General features: G+C 36.9%; 1 protein-coding gene and 1 non-coding gene across 18 annotated transcripts in view; one reads left to right on the top strand and one right to left on the bottom strand.

Moving 5' to 3' along the window:
- The window catches only part of Adamts6 (ADAM metallopeptidase with thrombospondin type 1 motif, 6), a 219,777-nt gene that overhangs the window by 97,778 nt on the left and 94,388 nt on the right, over positions 1-27,611 (bottom strand). For 16 of the 17 annotated variants that reach the window (XR_015665162.1, XR_015665183.1, XM_087625925.1 and 13 more), the window contains 1 exon segment: positions 14,680-14,821. Coding sequence is in view for 15 of the 17 variants with exons in the window: in XM_087625925.1 (XP_087482051.1) it covers positions 14,680-14,821 (142 nt within the window). In the remaining 2 variants the exon portion in view is untranslated. 17 annotated transcript variants of the gene reach the window in all.
- On the top strand, positions 7,382-7,488 carry LOC120101138 (U6 spliceosomal RNA). The gene has a single exon (XR_015678441.1). It is a non-coding gene; the product is annotated as a U6 spliceosomal RNA (small nuclear RNA).

The following is a 27,611-nucleotide window of genomic DNA, read 5'->3' as shown; positions in this document are numbered from 1 at the left end:
CGTATAGCCATCTTTTCTCCTTCAATTTATTAGTTTCCAGTCTCAACAGAATTATGAGACTTTTTTAATATTGAGACTATAAAACATTATGTTGAGTTATAAGATTCTAAACTATGTCCAAATAACGTCTCTGTAAACTGTTCTACTTATTTTTTAAATTAACATTAGATAAAAATACTCAGAATTTCTATTCTTTTACATGTGATTATCAATTAACATCACCATTGTTGATTTTAACTAGAACTATGAATCAAAATATATTTGCAATAATATACAATAAAATGCAGATTAATCAATATATAGCACTTAATCCTTTCACCTTTATGTCTCACAGGATGTTTTAGCTCCGACACAAAAGAAGTCATGTGACATAGACAGAATTGAGACGTAAGGTAGTAGAATGTGGAAACTGATGATTGGTCAAATGGAAATGCCCACAGTATACGTCAGTACACTACTAGAACTCTTGGATTTCTACTAGGGAAGTCTTCTATCAATCAGGAGGTGACATACAATATATATTAGGCCTTAAAATGCTTAAAAATTGGGATCTAGAGAAGTGGCTTAGCCGTTAACAGCACAGGCTGCTCTTGCAAAAGACCTGAGCTTGGTTCTCAGCCCCGGCATGGCAGGGCACATTCATCTCTAACTACAGCTCTGGGGAGTCCAATGTTCTCGGGCCTTCCTGGGCACCAGGCACGCACATGGAGCACAGACAGACATGCATCAGAACACTCATACACACAAAATAGAAATTAAATTTAAAAACTTTAAATGTACTTAAAATTGTAACCTCTATTTATAAACTAGTGAGCTAAAATGAAAACATTAGAATATCCTTATTAAATGTTATATATTCTGATATTAAAAGGTCATATCAACCTAAAATGCTCCTTTTTAACGAAACTAAGTAGATATACTTCCTTGTTCTTACAACGTATTTTTCAGTTCATTCCTTTAGCTTAATGTTTTCAAAATAGTAGGACTGCTACTATTTAAAGGTTTTAAAATACTGATCCATGTGTAAAAAGTCTACACAAATCCAAACAAGTTCACAAAGACATCTAATAGAACAATATATTTAAAATGTGAAAAATAAACTTATCCCTAAACAAGAGTTCTAATATCCTATTCTTTGTGTTAGGTCTAAATCTTACTTTAGACAAAGGTAAAAGAAGCCTAAAATACATAACTGTACAATGAGAATTCTACTATTGAAGAAGACAATACAGAGAGTATCCATTAGTAAAACATACAATTCAGTGGTGTTACAGAAATGTTACTTTCTAAAAGCATCTTTGGGGAAAATCTCTACCCAAAGTGGCAGATGGCTGTGGCCTTTTACTTCACAGTTGTACTATCAAGAACAAGGATACAGCTTTCTCCAGTGTTTGAAAGACAGATTTCTGCATTTCTTAGGAGCTTGCTCTTTACTGGCTTCCTGAAAATTGACATGTTACTAGGGAGTTAACTTATCACACATTACTACATGAAGCAAAGGGTTACAGATCTACACTGGAAGGACTGTTGAAGTAGTCACAGAGATCACTGACACTTTTACAACAGAATTCCTAATTGGCATTTAATCTTGAATAAGAATTTTGATATTGAATTTAGGAAGATAAAGTCAATATACAAGAAAAGTTCACTTCACACCAAGTAAGAAGTTCTAGAATATTGGAAACATATTTCGATAGAACAGTTTCCTTTGCATATGAATACAGACTACTGAATAAATACTTTCATGAAGGTTTCAAGCTGTGATGAAGTTAACTGCAGGCTGAAAGTTTTGTATCTTTTGATAAATTTCTATAAAACAAAGATCGTACTCGTGAAATTATTTTTCCTAAATGAAATACTTATGAGGTACAGTTAGTGGATGGAAATAATGGTTTTTTTCCTCAGTTTAGTTCTGCAGCAACATTTTTCTTGCATGTGTTCTTTATTCCTGACAGAAGTTCAAGTTTATCATGATTAATTTCATGACTTCTCTAGTTGAAATACATCATTGCCTCTGTGTTAGGGCTTTTTCTAGTATCTTAAATTTCGCTTTAGGAAGACTCAGGAAAATGCAGGATTGTGGTGGTTCTCAAGTTGAAGGAAGGAAAAAGAAATAGCATCGGCTCTTTGAAGAGACATTTCTCTTAAGCATTAGTGAGTGAGTGTGAAATTTGAGATAGAATCTTTAATTTCATGGGGTCAGCTAGAGTCTGGAAGAAGACTATGTGGTAATAGAAAGAGTGACAGTGTCATTCCCTGTCCATTTGCAAATATTCATTGAGAATCTACCACATATCAGGCATAATGTTAGCACAATGAACAAACACTTTCATGTAGAATCCCAGGGAGCAGGGAACCTCGTGCTTTTACTTTCTGATAAACCTAGAGAAACACTATCAATAAGGTCCATATTTGTCACAACCCTTTCTCTCCCATGTGTATATCTATGCACCACTTGCCTGATTGATACCCACACAAACCAGAAAAGTGCATCAGGTCCTAAGAAACTAGTCACAGACAGTTGTGTGCCTTTGTGCAGGGCTGGGGATAAAACCTGGGTCTTCTGCAAGAGCAGCCAGCTCCCTTAACCACAGAGCAATCTCTCCAGCCCTGACACCATCACTGCCCCTCCATTTTAATGGACCATAATCATTTCTTAGGCTTTATTCTTTGCTCCTTTGTCTATGTTAATCAGAGGTTATAATGCAGAAGGCAGAATCCCTATGCCTAAAGCAAGCTTTACAACCAAAAGTTGGCATTCACATCTAATTCTGCCAATTTTGAGATAGAAAATTTTCTTGCCACCTAAAAGTTTGTCCAACACCCACTATCAGTAATGTGTTGATTAATGTTGGTTTAGACAGATCTATGTTCTTGCCAGTGCCGTGAATCCAATGTCTGTTTTGACATAGATCCTTTAGTAATTAACTGGGTAAAGAAATCTTTACCCTATTTTTCTGAACATATACTTAATTTATCCTCATTTTAATTGAACATAGAACTCTAAAATGACATTACTCTTACCCTAGCATTTGAAAATAATATGATCATTTGTAATTCTAATGCTATATTTAATTGCTTTCAAGAATTTTAAGATTTATTTTAGTGCTGTTTCTTTGCTCTATCTGCTGTTCTTGTTTTTAAATCTACTTTGGATTCCTGCTCTGCGAATGTGTACTTTCTTTGATTTTGGTTCCTTTAACATCTGTCTCACCCTTCCCTATGCCTACTCAGCATACACTGGACCTTCTCCTACCTATCTGTACAAGCTTTCCTCTCTCTGGAGACAGTGACGGCTGGCTTCATGGTCAGTGTATGCTACTGCCATTTGTTTCTCACAGTCAGTCTGTCCTCAATGAATGAATTTTTGGTCTTTCACCATGCTATAGCTTTTGAGTTAGAGAAGCACAGTCAAGTATTTTTGTTTCTGTCACATATTTTGAGGTATTCATTCCTCCAGCTTTCAAGTCAATTTACTTGTTCTGTAGCAGGTAGTTGATAAAAACTTTTGCTTTGTGAGGTACAAACTAGTGCTCCAATTTCTTAAAGTAAGTTATTTTTCACCACAAAATATATTAGCTCAACTAAATCCCTGCCAGCATATCCTCCAGCATCCCAAACTCCTAGTCCTTTGCAATCTAACTCCTGCAGCTCATTGCACTTCCTTCCTACAGATATAGGTCTGCCAGGGCATTTGCAAGCAATAGAGATCACTTTAATAAAAACTCAGACTGGAGCCCATTGTCTACCTGTTTTTTAAAAAAATATTAACATGAAGCAGGCAGTAATATGGCTAGTGCCCATCCCACAGCCCTACTGCAATAACTTATCTTTAAAATTTAAATATTAATGGTATATATTTTCACTATTTCTTTACCTCTTCTCATGAATTCAATAGAATCTGGGTTTTTAGAAATGAAGCTACCAACCCACTTACTATGACCAATAAAGGAAGTCCTTGCTATAGAATTTTCAAGTTGTCTTTTAGTTCTTTATATGTCTCATGATTCCTCTATAATTATAAGAAGTTGGCCTGTTACCTTGAAATCATTATCAAAGATAATACACAACTGTCCACTTTGGGAGAAACTGTAACCTTCTAGTATTTTGAGTCACCGGTATTAATTGTGAAACAGTCTTGGTGTCAACATTATCCTATCAGTAGCATTATCAATATCTGTTTGCAACACCATCAATATCTGTTTGCAAAAAAGATGGTCAATGAGAGGAGCAAAGGCCTGAGAAGGCCAGGAAGAGCATAAGGGAAAGGAAATTGAAAACTCTAACCCTGAGTTAACCCTAGTTTAAGTCTAGGGATCTAAACAAAAAGGATAGGACATCTTCACTTAATCCTTGAAGAGACTAATCCCATTAAGTAGGTAATTAAAATGAAAGAGGTCCTAGTAAGGAATTAAACAAACACACGATTTAGAAACTGAAGTTAAATAACCACTAATTTGAATATATTTTTAAAAGAAAACTAAATAGTTATGAAAACATGAAGGAAAACCTGGAAGATCCACAGTTAATACAGAAGTACTGACCTTTAAACCTACTCTGGAACTAGGAATTGTCTTGGAATTTGGGGAAAAATAAAAACCACAGCAGGCTTGTAACAAATATATGTCAAGTAAACATAGATGTGTGGATCCCAGAGACAGTTAAAGTGCTAAAATATTTTATTGTCTTTTACTATATAAGTCCATATTAAAGCGACACTGTGCAGTTTACCTTAAATATCTACGATAAACAATTCTATTGCTCCTAATAAACCTGTCACATACTTAATGCATGAAATTTTAATAAGTAGTCTGTAGATCTTCTGCTTTTGAAGTTAGAGATTGCTGTGAGTTTTGAAAATGTTTTTGTAGAGAATACAAACAGCATTAGCTTTAAAACTGAGCACAAAGGGAACAAACACTAAACCCACACTGCTAGAACTCGTCTTCTGCAAACTTTTCTCTTATGTATTTCTCAATGTGTTTTCCATTATTTCAGTAACATTATCTTCCAATTTCTCTGCATCTATTTTTAAAAAGTGTTCAGAGCACAAAACACTAAAAATACTAATAAAATATGAACAATTCTTAATGATAAAGCAATAATGACTTAAATCTTAGTTTGTAGCGATAATAAACAAAAAGGGTAAGGTATGAAAGCATTACAAACTATAGCCTGTACACAGTAAGAACATGTGGCTGAGGACAACAAACCCTTTGGATACAGAACACAGAGCTATCAAGCTGAAACTGAGCCGGAAGCTTCCTTCTAGCTGGCACTCACAGCGCAGGTAAATGCTACACAAGCTATAGAGGTGGTGGGTACAAAAGTCATCCATAACCATGTAAAGCCATAGCCCTGGATAAGAACCTGGTGTGCTAGGGGTTGGGGATTTAGCTCACTGGTAGAGCGCTTGCCTTGCAAGCGCAAGGCCCTGGGTTCGGTCCCCCGCTCCGAAAAAAAAAACAAAAAAAAAAAAACAAAAAAAAAAAAAAGAACCTGGTGTGCTAACAACAGTAATTTTCCAGGCAAGATAAGCTCCCATTGTGACAGGACATAATTTTTTGGAGGGGAAACAGCCGCTTCTTGATTGAATCTAAGTCCCACTCTATGGGAGAAATGCATAGCTACAAGAATGTTGTAACAAGCCCTACAATGATACAGGAACTGTTCTGAACGCAAGTTATACAGATTCCAGTAGGGAAGGGAGCAGTAAACAAAATGAAAATAAATATTATCTTAGAAAGTAGGAAATACTAATGACGAACAGGGAAAAACTATAGGACTTAAAGATGTGAATGCATAAACATGAATAAGTTACGTAAGGGTTGTCTACAAAGGCCTCACTTAACTAAAAGCAATCAAATAAGCAAAGCACTTATAAAATAATAATAATTCCACAATAGTGACACAATATGACTCAGAATTACTGGAAGACATTTTTGTATAATGATCCCTGTTTCTAGGGAAGTTCCCTTTGCATAGAGTTAAAGAAGAACTTGAGTCACTACGTGGGCTCAGAATCTTCCCATGCTCTCAAAACACAGAAGGTTCATCTCCTCCTGCTTGTGTTGCAGCTCTTCAGGAATAGAGCCACAAATGACAGATAATCACAGAAGAAATGGGAACACTTATGGAATGTCTTCCAAGTGCCCAGAAAATGTAAGGAATATGGAATCTATTCACTTGCTCCCTGAGATTTAAAGAACAATTAAACTGTTGTTCACTGAAAAAGTTTTCTAAAAATGAATAAAATTTACTGATTTCAACTTGACATTATAGGTAATAGTAAATGATGAATAAATTTTTTAATTTAAAATACTCTGTTAAGTATTTCATGTTCCATTTTGAAACCATGCACTAGATAATGTAGAGGAAAATATCCAATTAACCAGTAGAACATCAATAGTTAGAGTTTAGACCATATTACTAAGGATTTATGAAATAGTTCCATATAAACAAGGACTATATTCACATAAAATAAAATTATTCACAAATTAAACCAAGCTAATATGCCTATAAAACCTGTGTGGCTTAAATCTACTTGCAGATGCATGATCATATCTTCACAATCATTAGTAAGTTATATACTAGGTATCATTGATCTATATATTAGATTATTAAATGTTATCTGGAAACTGTAGTTTTGAGATGATTTAAAGTGACAGAATGAAGAAATATGGAGCAAAGTCTGAAAAAGGCATCATCTAAAGCTCGCCCACATATATCACATAAGCCTATATGTAAATTCCCTTCTATGTTTAAACATTATTGTTATAATATGCTTTGTGCCAGTTTAGTTTCATGATATTTTCTATTTAAAAAAGACTGTTGAAAATGAAAGGAAAGTTGTGAAGTGCAAGAAAATTGGTGTGAGATTCTACAGAGCTTTATAAAAGTTTGATCCTCTGAATGAGGGGGAAAAAAAAAGAACCATTTGTGGAGACAACTGTTCTGTTGTTTTAATTACAATGTCCTTCTTGCAGATGATAGGATAATATATTTAAGACCCTAAAAATTCCACTAGAGAGCTCCTAAACCTGATAAACGACTTCAGAAAAGTGGCTGGATATAAAATTAGCTCAAATGAATCAGAGCCTTCCTCTACTCAATGGATAAACAGGCTGAGAAAGAAATTAGGGAAACAACACCCTTCACAATAGTCACAAATAATATAAAATACCTTGGGGTGATTCTAACCAAGCAAGTGAAAGATCTGTATAAGAACTTCAAGTCTCTGAAGAAAGAAATTGAAGATCTGAGAAAATGGAAAGACATATTCCCATGCTCATGGATTGGCAGGATTAATATAGTAAAAATGTCCATCTTGCTGAAAGCAATCTACAGATTCAATGCAGTCACCATCAAAATTTCCACTCAAGTGCTCGCTTCGGCAGCACATATACTAAAATTGGAACGATACAGAGAAGATTAGCATGGCCCCTGCGCAAGGATGACACGCAAATTCGTGAAGCGTTCCATATTTTTTCGACAAATGGGATCTCATAAAACTGCAAAGCTTCTGTAAGGCAAAGGACACTGTGGTTAGGAGAAAACGGCAACCAACAGATTGGGAAAAGGTCTTTACCAATCCTACAACAGATAGAGGCCTTATATCCAAAATATACAAAGAACTCAAGAAGTTAGACCGCAGGGAGACAAATAACCCTATTAAAAAAATGGGGTTCAGAGCTAAACAAAGAATTCACAGCTGAGGAATGCCGAATGGCTGAGAAACACCTAAAGAAATGTTCAACATCTTTAGTCATAAGGGAAATGCAAATCAAAACAACCCTGAGATTTCACCTCACACCAGTGAGAATGGCTAAGATCAAAAACTCAGGTGACAGCAGATGCTGGCGAGGATGCGGAGAAAGAGGAACACTCCTCCATTGTTGGTGGGATTGCAGACTGGTACAACCATTCTGGAAATCAGTCTGGAGGTTCCTCAGAAAATTGGACATTGAACTGCCTGAGGATCCAGCTATACCTCTCTTGGGCATATACCCAAAAGATGCCTCAACATATAAAAGAGACACGTGCTCCACTATGTTCATCGCAGCCTTATTTATAATAGCCAGAAACTGGAAAGAACCCAGATGCCCTTCAACAGAGGAATGGATACAGAAAATGTGGTACATCTACACAATGGAATATTACTCAGCTATCAAAAACAACGACTTCATGAAATTCGTAGGCAAATGGTTGGAACTGGAAAATATCATCCTGAGTGAGCTAACCCAATCACAGAAAGACATACATGGTGTGCACTCATTGATAAGTGGCTATTAGCCCAAATGCTTGAATTACCCTAGATGCCTAGAACAAACGAAACTCAAGACGGATGATCAAAATGTGAATGCTTCACTCCTTCTTTAAATGAGGAAAAAGAATACCCTTGGCAGGGAAGGGAGAGGCAAAGATTAAAACAGAGACTGAAGGAACACCCATTCAGAGCCTGCCCCACATGTGGCCCATACATATACAGCCACCCAATTAGACAAGATGGATGAAGCAAAGAAGTGCAGACCGACAGGAGCCGGATGTAGATCGCTCCTGAGAGACACAGCCAGAATACAGCAAATACAGAGGCGAATGCCAGCAGCAAACCACTGAACTGAGAATAGGTCCCCCGTTGAAGGAATCAGAGAAAGAACTGGAAGAGCTTGAAGGGGCTCGAGGCCCCATATGTACAACAATGCCAAGCAACCAGAGCTTCCAGGGACTAAGCCACTACCCAAAGACTATACATGGACGGACCCTGGACTCTGACCTCATAGGTAGCAATGAATATCCTAGTAAGAGCACCAGTGGAAGGGGAAGCCCTGGGTTCTGCTAAGACTGAACCCCCAGTGAACTAGACTATGGGGGGGAGTGCGGCAATGGGGGGAGGGTTGGGAGGGGAACACCCATAAGGAAGGGGAGGGGGGAGGGGGATGTTTGCCCGGAAACCGGGAAAGGGAATAACACTCGAAATGTATATAAGAAATACTCAAGTTAATAAAAAAAAATTTAAAAATTAAAAAAAAACTGCCACTCAATTATTCAGAGAGTTAGAAAGAGCGATTTGCAAATTCATTTGGAAAATGAATAACAACAAACAAACAAAAAACCCAAAAAAACAGGAAAGTAAAAACTATCTTCAACAATAAAAGAACTTCTAGGGAACTCACTATCCCTGACCTCAAGCAGTATTACATCACAATAGTGATTTAAAAAAAACCCAACTGTATAATATTGGTACAGAGACAATCAGGTAGATCAATGGAATAGAACTGAAGACCCAGAAATGAACCCACACACCTATGGTCACTTGATCTTTGACAAAGAAGGAGCTAAAACCATCCAGTGTGGAAAAAAGACAGCATTTTCAACAAATGGTGCTGGTTCAATTGGCAGTCAGCATGTAAAAGAATGCAAATTGACCCATTCTTATCTCGTACAAAAGTCAAATCCAAATGGATCAATGACCTCCACATAAAACTGGATATGATGGATGAATCTGATAGAAGAGAAATTGGGCAAGAGCTTCGAACACAAGGGCACAGAGGAAAATTTCCTGAACAGAACACCAGTGGCTTATGCTCTAAGATCAAAAATCAATAAATGGAACCTCATAAAATTGAAAACCTTCTGTAAGGCAAAGGACACTGTCAATAGGATAAAACGGCAACCAACATTGGGAAAAGATCTTTACCAATCCTACATCTGATAAAAGGCTAATATCCAATATATACAAAGAACTCAAGAAGTTAGACTCCAGAGAATCAAATAATCCTATTAAAAATTGGGGCACAGAGCTAAACAATTCTCAAATTAGGAATATCGAATGGCTGAGAAGCATCTAAAGAAGTGTTCAACATCTTTAGTCATCAGGGAAATGCAAATCAAAACGACCCTGAGATTCCACCTCACACCAGTCAGAATAGCCAAGATCAAAAACTCAGGTGACAACAGATGCTGGCGAGGATATGGAGAAAGAGGAACACTCTTCCATTGTTGGTGGGATTATAAACTGGTACAACCACTCTAGAAATCAGTCTGGAGGTTCCTCAGAAAATTGGACAGAGTACTACCTGAGGACTTAGCTATACCACTCCGGGGCATATATCCAAAAGATCCTCCAACATCTAACAAGGACACATGGTCCACTATGTTCCTTATTTATAATAGCCAGAAGATGGAAACAACCCAGATTTCCTTCAACAGAGGAATGGATATAGAAAATGTGGTATTTACTCACCGATAAGTGGATATTAGCCCAAAAGTTCAGAATACCCAAGATACAATTCACAGACCATATGAAACTCAAGAAGAAGGAAGATCAAAATGTGGATGCTTCAGTCCTTCTTAGTAGGGAGATCAAAATACTCACAGGAGGAAATACAGAGACAAAATTTGGAGCAGAGACTGAGGGAAAGGCCATCCAGAGACTGTCCCACCTGGGGATCCAGCCCATCTACTGCCACCAAACCCAGTCACTATTGCTGATGCCAAGAAGCACAAGCTGACAGGAGCCTGATATAGCTGTCTTCTGAGAGAGCATGACAAATATAGAGGTGAATGCTTGCAGCCAACCACTGAACTGAGAACGCAGTCCCCATTGAAGGAGTTAGAGAAAGGATTGAAGGAGCTAAAGGGGTTTGTAACCCCATAAGAACAATACCAACCAACCAGAACTCCCAGGGACTAAACCATCGTCCAATAGTACACATGGATAGACCCATGGCTCCTGTTCCATATGTAGCAGAGGATGGACTTGTTGAGCACCAATGGGAGGAGAAGACCTTGGTACTGACAAGGCCCCAGTGTAAGGGAATGCAGGGCAGGGAGGGTGGAGGGAATGGAAGAGTGGGTGGGGGAACCACCCTCATGGAGGCATGGGGTAAAGGGATGGCCTAGGGGGTTTCCAGAGGAGAAACCAGGAAAGGGGATATTTGAAATGTAGATAAAGAAAATATCCAATAAAATTTTTTTAAAAGTACCTAAGGCATCCTTAGAGTGAGAGTTGGCAGATGTATGAAGAAAATAAAGTAAAGATCTAGCTTTACAAGCTGCATTTCTATACTTGTATCTCATCTCAAAGAGAGACACACACTTTACAGACAATAAACCACTAGGGAGGTCAGAGAACCCCTTGCAGAGTTATCTCTTTCAATCATACAGGTCCAAGATTAAACACAGGCCCTCTGGTTTTGTGGTAACTGTCTTTACTCACTGAATCAATCATTTAGCTGGCCTCTAACTTTTTTTAATAAAAGAAAACATAGCTGAGAATGCTATTTACTTAGAAGAACATCTTTTTAATCTATGCTCTCAGTTTAAACCCAGTACCACAGAAACTGGGTATAACACATGCCTTTAATCCCAGTAACGCTGTGCAGTAAATGCAGTAAAACATGAGATGCTCTGGATGGTGGTGGTAAGAAATGTCATCAAAGACTTTACAATTTCAATTTCAGACATCTGAGGATGTATGTCCCTAAACAGTAATTTTAGAGATGACCTCTCTCCCAAAAGACAGGGCTAAAATGAAGAGTTTGAAAATTTTACTGACCAGGAATGAGACATTACCTGAAGAAAACTAAACAAGTATTCTCCTAAACAAGCCTGTCTAAAAGAAATGAAGGGACAAAAATGGAGAAGAGACTGAGGAAAAGGCAGTACAGTGACTGTCCAAATGGGGATCCACTTCATGGGGGGACACCAAGGTTTGACACTATTACTGATGCTATGATGTCCTAACAAACTGAAGCCTAGCATGGCTCTTCTCTGAGAGGCCCAACAAGCAGCTGACTGAGACAGACACAGATACTTAGACCCAACCATAAGACAGAAGGTGGGGACCCCTATGGTTGAATTAGGGGAGAACGGAAGAAGCAGAAGAGGGTGACCCCATAGGAAGATGAGCATTGTGAACTAATCCTGACCCCTGGCAGCACCCTGACACTAAGCCACCAACCAGGCAGCATACACGGGCTGGTCTGAGGCCCCTGACACATATATATCAGAAGACTGCCTGTTCTGGCTGCAATGGGAGAGACTTGAGAGCCCAGGCCTGGTGCTGGTGAGCATCCTCTCTGAGACGGGGGAGGAGTAATGGGATGATGAACTGTGGGAGTGGGACTGGGAGGGAAGACAAATTCTGGATTGTAAATAAATTTTTTAAAAAATTTAAAAAGGATGAGGAATAATAAAAAAGAAAAAAAGAAACATCTACAACCCTTATATTATTAACAGAATGACTCTACCTAGATACTGCAGACATGACAGACTCAAACCTTTACATGTTTTTAATCTTGGAGTGCACGAGTTACACACGTGTACTTTTACTTTCCCCATGTATAAAATACTACAGAGTCATTATAAATTTTATCAATGCAGTCTGAAGAAACAGGCACTACATATCAGTTAACTATCATTGCACATCACTTAGAGATTACATTATGCAAATATTTTAATCTACATATTGTACTGTGATATTCTGTTCTTTGTATTTAAAACTATTTTACATTTTATCCTGGTGGAAGGTATGGAAAGTTTGGAAACAAAGAGATATTATGGAGTGAGAACTGTGGAAAACTGTGAACCAAATGAAATACCCACTGTGGTCAGCATGAACATAACCGAATGCACACACAAGACTTCTCTGAAGCCATGGAGCTGGGTATTCGTGAGCTCTCAACTACTACATGAAGGCAAAAGAGACAGGAGGAAGCCTACCACTCAGCAGTTACAGGTCATTGTAAGTATTTAAAATCTTCCCCAAGTCATGACAGGAATCATTTCAAGACAACGCTTCTCCTGGTCACATGCCAGTGTGCTCAGGGCTCACCTTACCATGCCACTCAGGTTTATATTTCCCTTTAGCTAATTCATGGAAATCACCTTGCTTCCCTGACTGAGTTGATTTCCAGAGCACTATTCAGAATTGTTAAAAACATTAGGGAGAGGTAAGATAAGAAGCAGTGTAAACAGGGTATAATTATGTGAACCTAATTCCTTAGATACAAGTACTACAGCTGGAAGGGATTTTAAAAACTCCATCAGAGATCAAGAACCCTAACTGGATATTTAGAGTAGAATATAAAAAGAACGTAAGAATTTCATAGAGTACATGTATCTAGTAAAACCAGCATTTTGCTGCAAACAAGAAAAAAGGGTTCATGAGAAAATATAAATGCTGTAATGCTAATGTCTTCATGCTTTCTGATTTTATTTCTGTTACAGAAATGTGCATGAGCATAACACAGAAAGAATAAAAGAGCAGAAAATAGTTTCAAAATTAGTACTTGTCTCATCTCTATCAGTCTGGAATGAGTAAGATTTCCAGATTAAGAAGAATCAATTCTACTTTAAATGATTTGTTCATCAAAGAAAGCTTATCAAATTCCATAAATGTAATAATAATAATGGCAATAATAATCTACAATAGAAGCTTACATGTGGAGTTCCAACATAGTTTCCAAAATAAAAGCTAACATGTGGACTCCCTTGCTGACAGAAAGGGGACCCACTATGAGGGAGGGTGCAAAGCATCTCTAATCTCATTAGATCTTTGAGTACTTGTAGTGACTGTGATTAATATTTGAGTGACTTTATTTTACAAAAAAGCAATTTGAGATTAAAAGAAACTAGATCCACTCAAAACTAAAACTTTATAAACAAAGTGGAAAAGTCAAAGTTTTACATGGTGCTCAACATGCATACAATACATACATACATACATACATACAGTAATTACATACAATCTTGGAAACATTGCCGAAGTCTACAAGAATAACAATATATTTGTCACCCAAGAGATTTTTTTAATTGCCTTTTATTGTTCCATGCACAAGAGGAATAACTGGTAATGTACAGTGTGTATGTAGTCTAATAATAGCTATGGTAAAATGTAATTATTTGTATCGTTATCCTTTTTTATGAACTCAGACTATCTACATGTACCACAATAAGAACTAAGCCTTGAGATTTGATTTTTAAGCCTAAATATTTTTTGGCACACAGATTGATATTTTAGAATTCTATTTTTCACTACACACATTCCTATATTAGATACCAAAATATTTAAAAAGTTATAAAAAGAACTTAAGTGTTTCTAATATGGTACTGTGAGTTTTTAAAGCAAACACTAAGAGAACAATCATGCTGCCTACAATTTCTTCCTGTGGCTATGTCCTGTTTTTTCATTTTTGGGCTAATGTCATCTTGTTCCTTCTTGGTTATTATATTGAGAATTGGGCACTGGGTGAGGCAACCTGAAATGACTCAGTTCTTGCTAGAGTGAATTTAGGTAAAGGCAAGAAGCCAGTAAAAAATGCCCTTTAGCACAGTTATAAGGATGCCAGGAAAAGGAAGTAGAGAGGTTTCTTAAAAGTAAAATATTTTAAAAGACAAAGTAAAATTGACAACATGAGCTCAAGATTTAAAAAATAAATAAAAGAATAATTTTCCAAAATTCTGTCTGCCTCCTTAACAAAATATTGTGAATCATGTTAATTTGGTGTTATTCAAATATTTAAAAGTAGAAATTATAATATGATTTCAGAAAAATCAGTGTCAAAAGCATTATGGAAATTAACAGTGCATCAAAGGCAAACAGTTCATCATCATTCCACCTGAACACGTGTTAGAAGAGAACACTTATTGGCTGAACATAGGATTAAGACCGCTTACCCCATATTTGCATTGGCGGGACGTTGCTCCGTACTGGAAACGGCACTGTTCGTCAGCATCATACACCTGACCTGGGGCCACAGCTGGGTAAAGAAAGTCACGCTTTGGAGGCTCATTATCAAGGCAAGTACCACGGCCTGAACTGTTCAACATAAAGCATCGAAGGAAATTAGGTACTCTGTAGACTATTTCATGCGCAATTATGAACCCATGTGTTGAGATCTTTGTTTTAATAACGATGCATGAAAAACAGCACACATTCTACAAATAATCATATAGCAAAATAGAGTCATTTCACTGACATCTGAAGGAGAGCCCCAAATTCCTTTTCTCCAGCTCCACAACACAATGGAAGCGTCTCAGACACCAACCTGAAAATGTCATGCTGGCCTTTAAACTAGCTCGAAAGGAACCAAAACAGAATTTCACATTGCTCTAAGTTTCTTGTTTGTTTTCTCTGAAAATATAACCACATCTGGTAGTAGAATTAAAAACATGAATTGTGGAAAATTAAACAAAAATAATTGTAGTTATAATCATAAAGACTTAATTTATATACTTCGCCCCTAGATAGAACACAGGTGCTACCGTAAGACATGTCACTAGTTCGTGGGTTAAATGACAGCTAAGGTTCAAAGCTCTCACTCACAAACACTAGACATGTTTAGTCTTTCAGAGATTTCATATTTCATTTAGGATCATCAAAAGTAGAATAAGGGAATGGTCTTCTTTGCACATAACTTCTGCCTTACAAAGTATGCCTTCACTACAACATAGTATTTTAATTCAGTGGAACAAATAACATAAAGGTTGCCAAAAGCCAGACAGAGTACCTTAGTTTAAAGAGCTTTGCTAAATATAATTGTTCATTTTTACTTATTCAGTGTGCATAAAACAGGACAGATGCTTTTTGACTTTCATTTCCCATGTGAGTTAGAATGTTTAAAGAATTCCTATGCCAACACTTAACATTTTTTCCAACATTCCTGTCCATTGTGCCAGCACTTTTGCTTTTTTCCCCAAATCTTTTCCATCCACTTTGCCAAAGGAAAATAACTTCACAAGTTGAAGTTCCTCAACTGTTATTTAGGACAGCACAAAATTTCATTTACAAATAGGGAAGAGTCATACAAAACAATGAGTTTTAAATTCATCTGAAAGTTTTTATACTCCTAAAGTGTAAAAGTTAACTTGTTATATTAACAGTATATTTTCACAGCAGCAAATTAGTATCTTTAAAACCTGAAACCTACTCCTCTGAAGGGGACTCAGACCTAAAGGATACAAGATTGTCTTCTGTGCTTTATGCTCTCTGTGTAGTTTTAAAGAGAATCCTGAAGAGACAGTAATACTGCACTGACACAGACAGGCCTGTCAGAGAGCACTGCTCAAGGATTGTTCTACCCAGTACTTGCTCCTTTCTGTCTTAAGTTTAGAAACCGTCACGTACCTCAGCAAGCACATTTATTGTTAGATGAATTTTAAAAATAGCACCTTTGATATTAAGACATATAAACTTTAGTCAAGTAAGACCCAATTAGGAATTTCAAAAATATATTAAAGTTAATGACAAGGGGGGGTCATTTTTGATAGTACATTAATAAAAAATGACTTAATAATAGAGAATATTTATGGAAAGACTGAATTAGAAAATTAATTTTTCCAAAATATAAGTTCCATCTTGATTTACAATAAAATTATAAATATATTTATGAAGACAATTGAGTATATAATAAAAATAAGTAAATACTGCTTTAAGTCAACAGAAAAATATATTCTGAATAATTTACATAAACACCATGAGGTTATTAATATTTATCAATAGCACAACAAAAAAATATATGACATAATAACCTATCTGAAGCCAGGACAGAACCCAATACAAATATTATATAAAGTGACTTTTAGAAATACAGAAAAGTAAACTAAAAATTTCAGAAGTAGAAATATATGAACCTCAGAAGAGAACTTAAAGGTAGATACATAAAGGAAGTAACTCCTTCCTGATGGTAAAACTGGCTTAATTTAGGAAGAAGCAAAAATAATTACTTCATTTAATGTTCTTGATTCAAGGTATGATGATATTTTAGCCAATGTTCATATGCTTTTTAAAAAATTAGATCAGGTGTGCCCTGCCAGGGCCTTCAGAGCCAACGGTGGCAAGTATAACTGGGAGGGACCTAAGGCCAAAACTGCTGAGAGAGCTGGTCCCCAAAGCGTATTCCTGTGTCAGTTCTCTGGAAGCAGCTATTTCTTTTGTATTAATAGCTAATTAAATAGCTAGACAAGACCAGTTCTCTGGGCTGAGTACATGTTACAGAAGATTAAAACCTGCCATGAAATAAAATACAAAAGAAAAGTGTATGTATATTTTTAAATGAGCCTGTGTTTAGGAACACCATATCAACAAAGGCCTTTTGAAATGGCTCCATCTGTGCACAGCAGCAAGGCCTATCAGGCAAGTGACCCGAAGAAGAGCATGTATCTGTGCAGATGATTTAACTGTTCTCCACCTCAAATGCTCTCTCTGTGTTTATACACAGCACTGTTCTCCTAACATACATACCTGTAACACAGCCAACTTTGATGAGTGCATTTGAGGAATGGGACAATTTTGACAATATAATTCTTTTTTTTTTCATGATTTCTGAATAAGTTTATTCCATGTCATACAACTTTATATGGCGACAGACTTGACCAAGTAAGTCAGAACCCTTTGTGAATTGGGTTTTTGTCCCCCACTCTCTGTTTTTTTTTTTTTTTATTAACTTGAGTATTTCTTATATACATTTCGAGTGTTATTCCCTTTCCCGGTTTCTGGGCAAACATCCCCGTCCCCCCTCCCCTTCCTTATGGGTGTTCCCCTCCCAACCCTCCCCCCATTGCCGCCCTCCCCCCAACGGTCTAGTTCACTGGGGGTTCAGTCTTAGCAGGACCCAGGGCTTCCCCTTCCACTGGTGCTCTTACTAGGATATTCATTGCTACCTATGAGGTCAGTCCATGTATAGTCTTTGGGTAGTGGCTTAGTCCCTGGAAGCTCTGGTTGCTTGGCATTGTTGTACATATGGGGTCTCGAGCCCCTTCAAGCTCTTCCAGTTCTTTCTCTGATTCCTTCAACGGGGGTCCTATTCTTAGTTCAGTGGTTTGCTGCTGGCATTCGCCTCTGTATTTGCTGTATTCTGGCTGTGTCTCTCAGGAGCGATCTACATCTGGCTCCTGTCGGTCTGCACTTCTTTGCTTCATCCATCTTGTCTAATAGGGTGGCTGTATATGTATGGGCCACATGTGGGGCAGGCTCTGAATGGGTGTTCCTTCTGTGTTTGTTTTAATCTTTGCCTCTCTCTTCCCTGCCAAGGGTATTCTTGTTCCCCTTTTAGAGAAGGAGTGAAGCATTCACATTTTGATCATCCGTCTTGAGTTTCATTTGTTCTAGGCATCTAGGGTAATTCAAGCATTTGGGCTAATAGCCACTTATCAATGAGTGCATACCATGTGTGTCTTTCTGTGATTGGGTTAGCTCACTCAGAATGATATTTTCCAGTTCCAACCATTTGCCTACGAATTTCATAAAGTCGTTGTTTTTGATAGCTGAGTAATATTCCATTGTGTAGATGTACCACATTTTCTGTATCCATTCCTCTGTTGAAGGGGATCTGGGTTCTTTCCAGCTTCTGGCTATTATAAATAAGGCTGCTATGAACATACTGGAGCACGTGTCTTTTTTATATGTTGGGGCATCTTTTGGGTATATGCCCAAGAGAGGTATAGCTGGATCCTCAGGCAGTTCAATGTCCAATTTTCTGAGGAACCTCCAGACTGATTTCCAGAATGGTTGTACCAGTCTGCAATCCCACCAACAATGGAGGAGTGTTCCTCTTTCTCCACATCCTCGCCAGCATCTGCTGTCACCTGAGTTTTTGATCTTAGCCATTCTCACTGGTGTGAGGTGAAATCTCAGGGTTGTTTTGATTTGCATTTCCCTTATGACTAAAGATGTTGAACATTTCTTTAGGTGTTTCTCAGCCATTCGGCATTCCTCAGCTGTGAATTCTTTGTTTAGCTCTGAACCCCATTTTTAATAGGGTTATTTGTCTCCCTGCGGTCCAACTTCTTGAGTTCTTTGTATATTTTGGATATAAGGCCTCTATCTGTTGTAGGATTGGTAAAGACCTTTTCCCAATCTGTTGGTTGCCGATTTGTCCTAACCACAGTGTCCGTTGCCTTACAGAAGCTTTGCAGTTTTATGAGATCCCATTTGTTGATTCTTGATCTTAGAGTATAAGCCATTGGTGTTTTGTTCAGGAAATTTTTTCCAGTGCCCATGTGTTCCAAATGCTTCCCTAGTTTTTCTTCTATTAGTTTGAGTGTGTCTGGTTTGATGTGGAGGTCCCTGATCCACTTGGACTTAAGCTTTGTACAGGGTGATAAGCATGGATCGATCTGCATTCCATTGACCTCCAGTTGAACCAGCACCATTTGCTGAAAATGCTATCTTTTTTCCATTGGATGGTTTTGGCTCCTTTGTCAAAAATCAAGTGACCATAGGTGTGTGGGTTCATTTCTGGGTCTTCAATTCTATTCCATTGGTCTATCTGTCTGTCTCTGTACCAATACCATGCAGTTTTTATCACTATTGCTCTGTAATACTGCTTGAGTTCAGGGATAGTGATTCCCCCTGAAGTCCTTTTATTGTTGAGGATAGCTTTAGCTATCCTGGGTTTTTTGTTATTCCAGATGAATTTGCAAATTGTTCTGTCTAACTCTTTGAAGAATTGGATTGGTATTTTGATGGGGATTGCATTGAATCTGTAGATCGCTTTTGGTAAAATGGCCATTTTTACTATATTAATTCTGCCAATCCATGAGCATGGGAGATCTTTCCATCTTCTGAGGTCTTCTTCAATTTCTTTCCTCAGTGTCTTGAAGTTCTTATCGTACACATCTTTTACTTGCTTGGTTAAAGTCACACCGAGGTACTTTATATTATTTGGGTCTATTATGAAGGGTGTCGTTTCCCTAATTTCTTTCTCGGCTTGTTTCTCTTTTGTGTAGAGGAAGGCTACTGATTTATTTGAGTTAATTTTATACCCAGCCACTTTGCTGAAGTTGTTTATCAGCTTTAGTAGTTCTCTGGTGGAACTTTTGGGATCACTTAAATATACTATCATATCATCTGCAAATAGTGATATTTTGACTTCTTCTTTTCCGATGTGTATCCCCTTGACCTCCTTTTGTTGTCTGATTGCTCTGGCTAGAACTTCAAGAACTATATTGAATAAGTAGGGAGAGAGTGGGCAGCCTTGTCTAGTCCCTGATTTTAGTGGGATTGCTTCAAGTTTCTCTCCATTTAGTTTAATGTTAGCAACTGGTTTGCTGTATATGGCTTTTACTATGTTTAGGTATGGGCCTTGAATTCCTATTCTTTCCAGGACTTTTATCATGAAGGGGTGTTGAATTTTGTCAAATGCTTTCTCAGCATCTAATGAAATGATCATGTGGTTTTGTTCTTTCAGTTTGTTTATATAATGGATCATGTTGATGGTTTTCCGTATTTTAAACCATCCCTGCATGCCTGGGATGAAGCCTACTTGATCATGGTGGATGATTGTTTTGATGTGCTCTTGGATTCGGTTTGCCAGAATTTTATTGAGTATTTTTGCGTCGATATTCATAAGGGAAATTGGTCTGAAGTTGTCTTTCTTTGTTGTGTCTTTGTGTGGTTTAGGTATAAGAGTAATTGTGGCTTCATAGAAGGAATTCGGTAGTGCTCCATCTGTTTCAATTTTGTGGAATAGTTTGGATAATATTGGTATGAGGTCTTCTATGAAGGTCTGATAGAATTCTGCACTAAACCCGTCTGGACCTGGGCTCTTTTTGGTTGGGAGACCTTTAATGACTGCTTCTATTTCCTTAGGAGTTATGGGGTTTTTTAACTGGTTTATCTGTTCCTGATTTAACTTCGGTACCTGGTATCTGTCTAGGAAATTGTCCATTTCCTGCAGATTTTCAAGTTTTGTTGAATATAGGCGACATTTTAATTCTTAACTGAGATTAAATATTGCAAATGTTTTTTGTATTGTGTTATAACTAACACAATACTGTTAGTCTGTCTACTGTTTTCTCAGTACCTTTCTGCTACTTTCAATTAAGAAAAGACTACAGAGCATAGTTATTATGAATTGATTCTTTTTTTTTTCTTTTTTTCGGAGCTGGGGACCAAACCCAGGGCCTTGCACTTGCTAGGCAAGCGCTCTACAACTGAGCTAAATCCCCAACCCCTATGAATTGATTCTTAAGAAGAACAGTAATTGAGGACAGTATGCTTCTAAGCTCTCAACTACCATTATAAAATAGTACAGAGACAGACACAGAAGGCAAAGAATATGGATCTGTGAAGTACAGAGTTAACTCTGTCTGAAGAGTTCTCTCTCTCTCTCTCTCTCTCTCTCTCTCTCTGTGTGTGTGTGTGTGTGCACATGTACACATGTATGTATTTAACCTAGAATTTCTGAGCACTCAATTCTAATAAATTTTCCTATGAGTAACTCGTCTTCTGATTTTTAAAGGTTTTGAGGTAAAGTCCGAGTTCTGATTTTACACTAGCAGCTCTTCTCTCTATGCCGCTCCCCTACCATGGTGTATGCATGTGAGTGAATATGTGTAAGTGTACCCTCACCCTTGCAGTTGTTGGAGGCCAGGTTAGTGTCAGATGTATTCCTCAATTATTTCCATCTTACTGTTGAGACAGTGTCTCACTGAACCTGGACCGGCTGTCTTAGTTAGACTGGGTAGCCATCAAACCCCAGGATTCAGCTAGCCTGAAGCTGTCTACAGACACCCTGAACCTACAGGTATTCCACTATACCTGGCCTTGGCGTGGGTTCTGGGATCCAAACTTAGGTCTCATGCTTGTACACCCAACACTTTACCCACTGAACCAGTGGTCTCAATCTCCCTAATGCACGACCCGTTAATTCAGTTCCTCATCAGACCTTCCAACCACAAAATTATTTCGTTGTTACTTCACAACTGTAATTTTGCTACTGTTATGAATTGTTATGTAAATATAAGATATGCAGGATATCTAACATGCAAACCTTGTTAAAGGGGGGTCATAATCCCCAGGTTGAGAGCCACTGCACTAAGTCATCTCCCAATCTGTACATTAATAATTTTTAGTATTGTTTTTAAGTTATACTAATTGAAAAGTTTCATTCTCCTCTGCTACAGTCCTGACTCCCATCCCCTCTTGCTGATTTCCTGTCTCCTCCAAATGGAATTTACAACCACAAGTCTTCACCTTTATTCTGTTTCTTTGTGACAGCTCTCTTGATGTAGACTGGTCTTGATTGTCCTGGCCTCAGACATCTGAGGAGTGGGCTTCTAGGAGTTCCCATGCCCACGGCTCTGACTCCTAACAACTGCCCATCTGCCTATTTGGGGACTGCTGTTTAAAAGAAGTCATTCTTCAGGTTTTCTTTCCTTTTCTAGGTATTGTAGCTGTGAAAGACATCTTTTTTTATAGCCTGTGTACTTTGTTGTTCTTTAATACTCCATTTAGGACTGAGTAACATAACTTATCTGTTCATATAACATTATATCTGGGATTTCTAACTTGTTTTAATAAAAACATTATATTGCCTTATACTTTATAATGTTCTTAAAACAAAAGCTATGGAAAATTCTGGTTTAATCTAGAATCTAGTTAATTTTGCTATGGTAAGCTTAGTATAATCCATGCTAGTGTCAAAATAACAAAAGTAGCAATAAATCTATATATATTCTGGAATTTACTTATTAAGAGTATTTATTAAGATAAATGGTTTTTACCTGGTAGCGGGGTCGCAAAAAATTTTTCCTTTCAGAAAACATAAACTTTACTAGTAAACTAAATATACAGAGTATTAGGCTTCATCCACAAGAGGCTATAACTTAATATTTAAATTTATTTATCCAGTGTAAAGCTATATGCATAAAATTAAATCTACAATTACTTTATAACAGCTCATATTTCTTAAGAAAAATTGCAATCCTAGTTAAATATGTTAGAAATATAGATAATTATTAAATCATACTTATTTTTATTTAAGTTTCTGAGACAGGGCAAAATATATATCAGTTTAAGAATATATATCTTATTGATTATGAAAATTCATAGTCAATCAAGCTTTATTTATATATCCAAAACTCATTGCATTATGATTGTAAAGTAATTTTTATATACTCCATTTCTAATTTAGTAAGCTTTTATTCAGAGTCCCAAAATCTTGAAAACAAGAACAGGAATCAAATTTCAGTCCTTCACTAACATTTTTAGATCTTTACACAATGTCTTCCTGCCTTTGTTTCCAGAACACATGAAAATGTATCACTAATTGAGATTGAAAGTTTACTTTTATGAAAAAAAGGATATAAAGAATAGATCTTTAGTTTATACAGTGGTGTTGCATGTTTTTAAGGTGGGACTTTTGGGTCCCAGGAGGAGGAGGAAGAGCAGATATAGGGAGAGAGGAGGGGCTCTTTGGAACAGGCTTTGGAACCAGGAGGACACAACAGCCATGTAAGGTTTTAGGGCAACCAGAACCATTGGTGTCTGCCACTGGTGGATGGCTGATTATAGGTTAGCTGATAAGTTTAGCACTAGAGTTTGTTTGTTTGTTTGTTTGTTTGTTTGTTTTTCCCAGCAATTGTGTTATCTGGCAAGTTTAAAAATAATAAAGCAGTCTAGTGTTTTTCTTCTGCAGAGCTAAGGTTGGCAAGAGAAAGAGAGAAGACAGGGCAGTTGATGGCAGCTTGGCAAAGCTAGCCAGGAGAGGGTGGGGATGCAGTCTCAGCTCTCAGGAAAGACGCCAGCTGGCCATTGGTGGAGCTCAGAGCGCAGCCCCGGGCAACGGAGGAAGCGTGTTTTTTAAAATTACATGGCACATAGTGGGCTAGTCTGAGAGGATATCTGCCTAACTATGACATATCAACAGCAACAGGTGTAATCTAATGCTATCCTTTTTTTTCACAAAGGAATACTGATGCATATGAGTTAAGCGTGACTTAGGTTTATGTCATTTATATCAAATTAAATGTCTTTTATTTACTAACTTCTTATAAGTAGCTTTATCATTTTTTAATGTAACCAACAATGTTTCAACTAAATATAACAGTGTAATGGCATAATCAGGCAAGTGATGGAGAGTCAAACCTCTTTCTTATTCCTGTCATTCACTGTGCAACATGGGTGTTCGAATATAATTAACTTGAGGTTTCAAATATACAAATTTTGTGCTGTTAATGGCTTACTCTAAACCTACTCTACATATAGTTACATATGTATACATATAATTACTCTCTATACAATTACACCTTGTCAAAGATACCCACGGTTAGAGCAAGGGTCACAACATGTGTCCCATACACTGAAGGAAAACCTGCTCTTCCAGATTATTTCTTGGATGCTACACTTTTTTGGGAAGAGGGAGGCTCCACTTAACAAGATGATTTCCATTTGATGGAGTAATGTTAACCTTCAAGAGTCACTTTTACAGAGCACTTGTGCTTTGCATCTTGTCCATCAGACATTACTTCCCTCTTCCTAGTTCCCCTCAGTCCTAGCAATGCCACTCATGCATTCAATCAGCTTCCACCCGTGAGTAAAATGGATTCTATACAAAACGTGAAATAGCAAGCAATTGTAGTACAGCTATCTGAGAGCTCAGGCAATTTTACAAAGTTTAAAAAGGGTAAAAGATGACTCTCAAAGCTCCCATATCTTTTAGAAAGGATATGAAACTGCTCTGAACTACTTCTAAGTGGCTGGGAATGAGTGGAAATGTGTCTGTCCTAAGTTATAGCTATCTGCTTTTCACAGCCTGGTAAACTAGCCATAGTCAGTGAGCTAGGCCATCATACCAGGTTGTATTTTTGTGTCTTCTAAATAAGTAAATGAGGGAGCCCCGCAGGCAGATAGGAAAGACACTACCTGCAAAGCCGTCGTCGGAAAACATCAGAAGCTGGCATAACACGTCCATTTTAACGGAAATGGGTTCTTTATTATTTAATCGGGACGGCTTCTGGGCGATTCATGAACCACTTATTGAATCACCGAGTTTAAGAAATCTGAAAAAAAATATTGGGAGTTGGTAAACACCATCTCCTGACTGATCAATAACACCTAGTGTTGCAGAATGACAAGAGAGATTATTCTAGTGGCATTTTAGGGCCATGTCTTTTTGTATTTCCAGTTAAAACAGTGAATCATGGATTTCTATAAATCATAGAAGCTCATTGTTAATGCCTCCATCACCCTTGTCCTATGCACTCTCTAAGTAGAGGAAGATATGTATTTTGTTGGCTGGGTAACAGTTCCTTAACAGTTAATTCTTTCAAGGATTCTTTTTCTTGAAAAGAAAAACTAAAATAAAGTCCTATGAAACTTTTGAGTCAACTACAAAACATAGATGTAAACGTAATCATTTATCAAAGTGCAAAATGTTTCTGGATTTAAATATAGACACAGAAACAGATATAGATATCTCACTCATAGTTGTTAAAACAATTAAGCTCATTGAACAGGAAATAGAACAAAGACTTTTTACAGTAACGATTTTATCTTTGTGCTCCAGTGAAGTGTTTTTTTTTTTAATGAGGCTAGTGTTTAAAATCCTTTATTGATTGGACAAATTATAATAAGATTTAGTTATTTAGTTTATTATTAGAGAGGTAGACCTGATAGTTATCTCAAGTCTTTCTTTTTCTTCTTTTGTTCTTTCTTTCTTTTTTAATATTTATCCATTTCCTAGTGGTTTTAACTTAGGGCATTTTCATGAGAATATACAAAGGAACCCTTGTTATAAAATATAGGATAAATAAGCCCATTAGAATCCTGTCAATACTTATTTTTCTTTTATGTACAAAATACAGAAAAGCAATGAAGATTAAATAATGCCTTTGAATTGTTTTTATTAAAACAATTAATATTTGCTACAATGCAAATATTAATAGTTCTTCATCTCTCACAAACCAGTGATCATTTCACTGTATATTACTAGCAACCTAGAGAGTCCCTTTTATAGTGTTTTAACAGCCACAATACAATTCCAACTACAGAAGACTTGACAGAAGTTCAAAATTAGTCCACGTGTCTTTGCTTCTGTATGGTTTTTAGTACATAAAAAACACGAAATTTGTTGCATTCATTTGGCTTACTCCTGGCATTTAGTACATAGAGCCAGTACTAGCTAAACAGCTAGACAATCACCAGTAGGATAGAAACAGAATACAAAGAGGAAGATTCATGAGGACTGCCATTGAAAATACACACAAATACTGAGCATCTTATACAATATGTCTTTATGTTGATAGAGATTAAGATTTTAATCTGAAAACAAATGCTAAGATAAGAGAAATTTCAGGTCTGGTCAGGTTTCTACAAGAGGAGAACTTCAATAGTGTTTATAACTTATGTAAATGAATTCATCCTAAACTATCCTTAAAATGATATGATCAGTGCTTTGTATTAAAAATTACTGAACATGTCAAATAAATTCTTGATTGTCTATTTATAGCACTTCTCTCATTCTAGCACAAGGTAAGTATAATACGATGTTTTCCTACTAAGATTAAAAATTGTTAGTCCATAATATAGGTGTTCAGGACCACATTTTGAAATGAATTCCAAATTGAGTGACTGTACTAATACATTTTTAAGGTCTATTTTCGAATTTCATCTTTTGATTTTTGTTTTTGTTTTTGTTTTTTTCCTTTTTCTCTTTTTTTTTTTTCCAGAGCTGGGGACCGAACCCAGGGCCTTGCGCTCGCTAGGCAAGCGCTCTACCGCTGAGCTAAATCCCCAACCCCCCATCTTTTGATTTTTGAAACATGATCTGTGCTGGGTAATTAAGCTTTCTTTTCCATGTAATTATAAACTCTCAGACTATATGACCTGGCTATGATTAGTTACATAAACTTTTAAGACATAATTTTATCCTATGTAAGCAATCCTAATTTAAAATTTTTATAATGCAATTGTGCTAATAATAATAATGAAATAATAATACAAGCTACTTCCTGAACAGAATGTTGGTTATTCTAACGCTCTTTGTGCATGCCTGTTTACATTCAATCTCACCTCCCACAGGAGAGCCTAGAACAAGACAGCTAAAGCAAGGGTGCAGCATAAAGTATTGAAACTGATGTTACTTAACATAGTAATGCTTATAATTCTAATAACTATCAATAGATTTACAGTTTATAGCCTTAAATAGTATGATATACAAAGCCTCTAATGATATGAGCATTATGACGTAAAAACTCAGACCCTTAAGATTAAAAGGATAAACTAATATGGAAGGCCTCACAAAAAACAATATTCAAGTCTACTGGGTCCTAATATCCAGTGTGAGAGTACACACGAGTGAGCTGAGCAAAAACTCTTTTCCTAAACCCAGTCGTAGTTGTGCTCACTCACATTTGTCACATGCATAGAACCAAATGCTGTATACATAGTTGTGCTTGTGCCCAATCACACATGTATATACATGTATAACACACAGAACCAGATTCTGGGAAGAGAGACGGAAGACCATGAAGAAGCTCCTCAACTGTGCAAAAGATGAGCCGCTTAAACTCTTCCTCAGAATGCTCCTTCCTGCTGCTTAATTTAGTTGTTTCTTTTACCTGCTATTATTAGATGCTCTGACACTCCTGAAGAATTCAGGTCTTTTTTTCACGAATATCATGATAATGAATTACTGAATTAAAGTTTGACTTATTCTCTATTAAACTTTTTGAATGCAAATTCCTTCTGAAAACACTTTCTAATTTACTGAAAAATTCTAATCATTCATTGCATCAATTATACTTATATTCTCATTGCACTTCTAGCTTATCCACTATTCGTATAAGACCAGGAAAATATGCCACAATGATTTATTTAAAAATGT

The sequence above is a fragment of the Rattus norvegicus genome, chromosome 2 (genome assembly GCF_021556685.1).
Source record: "Rattus norvegicus strain SHRSP/BbbUtx chromosome 2, alternate assembly SHRSP_T2T, whole genome shotgun sequence".
NCBI classification, from domain to species: domain Eukaryota; kingdom Metazoa; phylum Chordata; class Mammalia; order Rodentia; family Muridae; genus Rattus; species Rattus norvegicus.
This window is presented reverse-complemented; position numbering and strand designations above follow the sequence as displayed.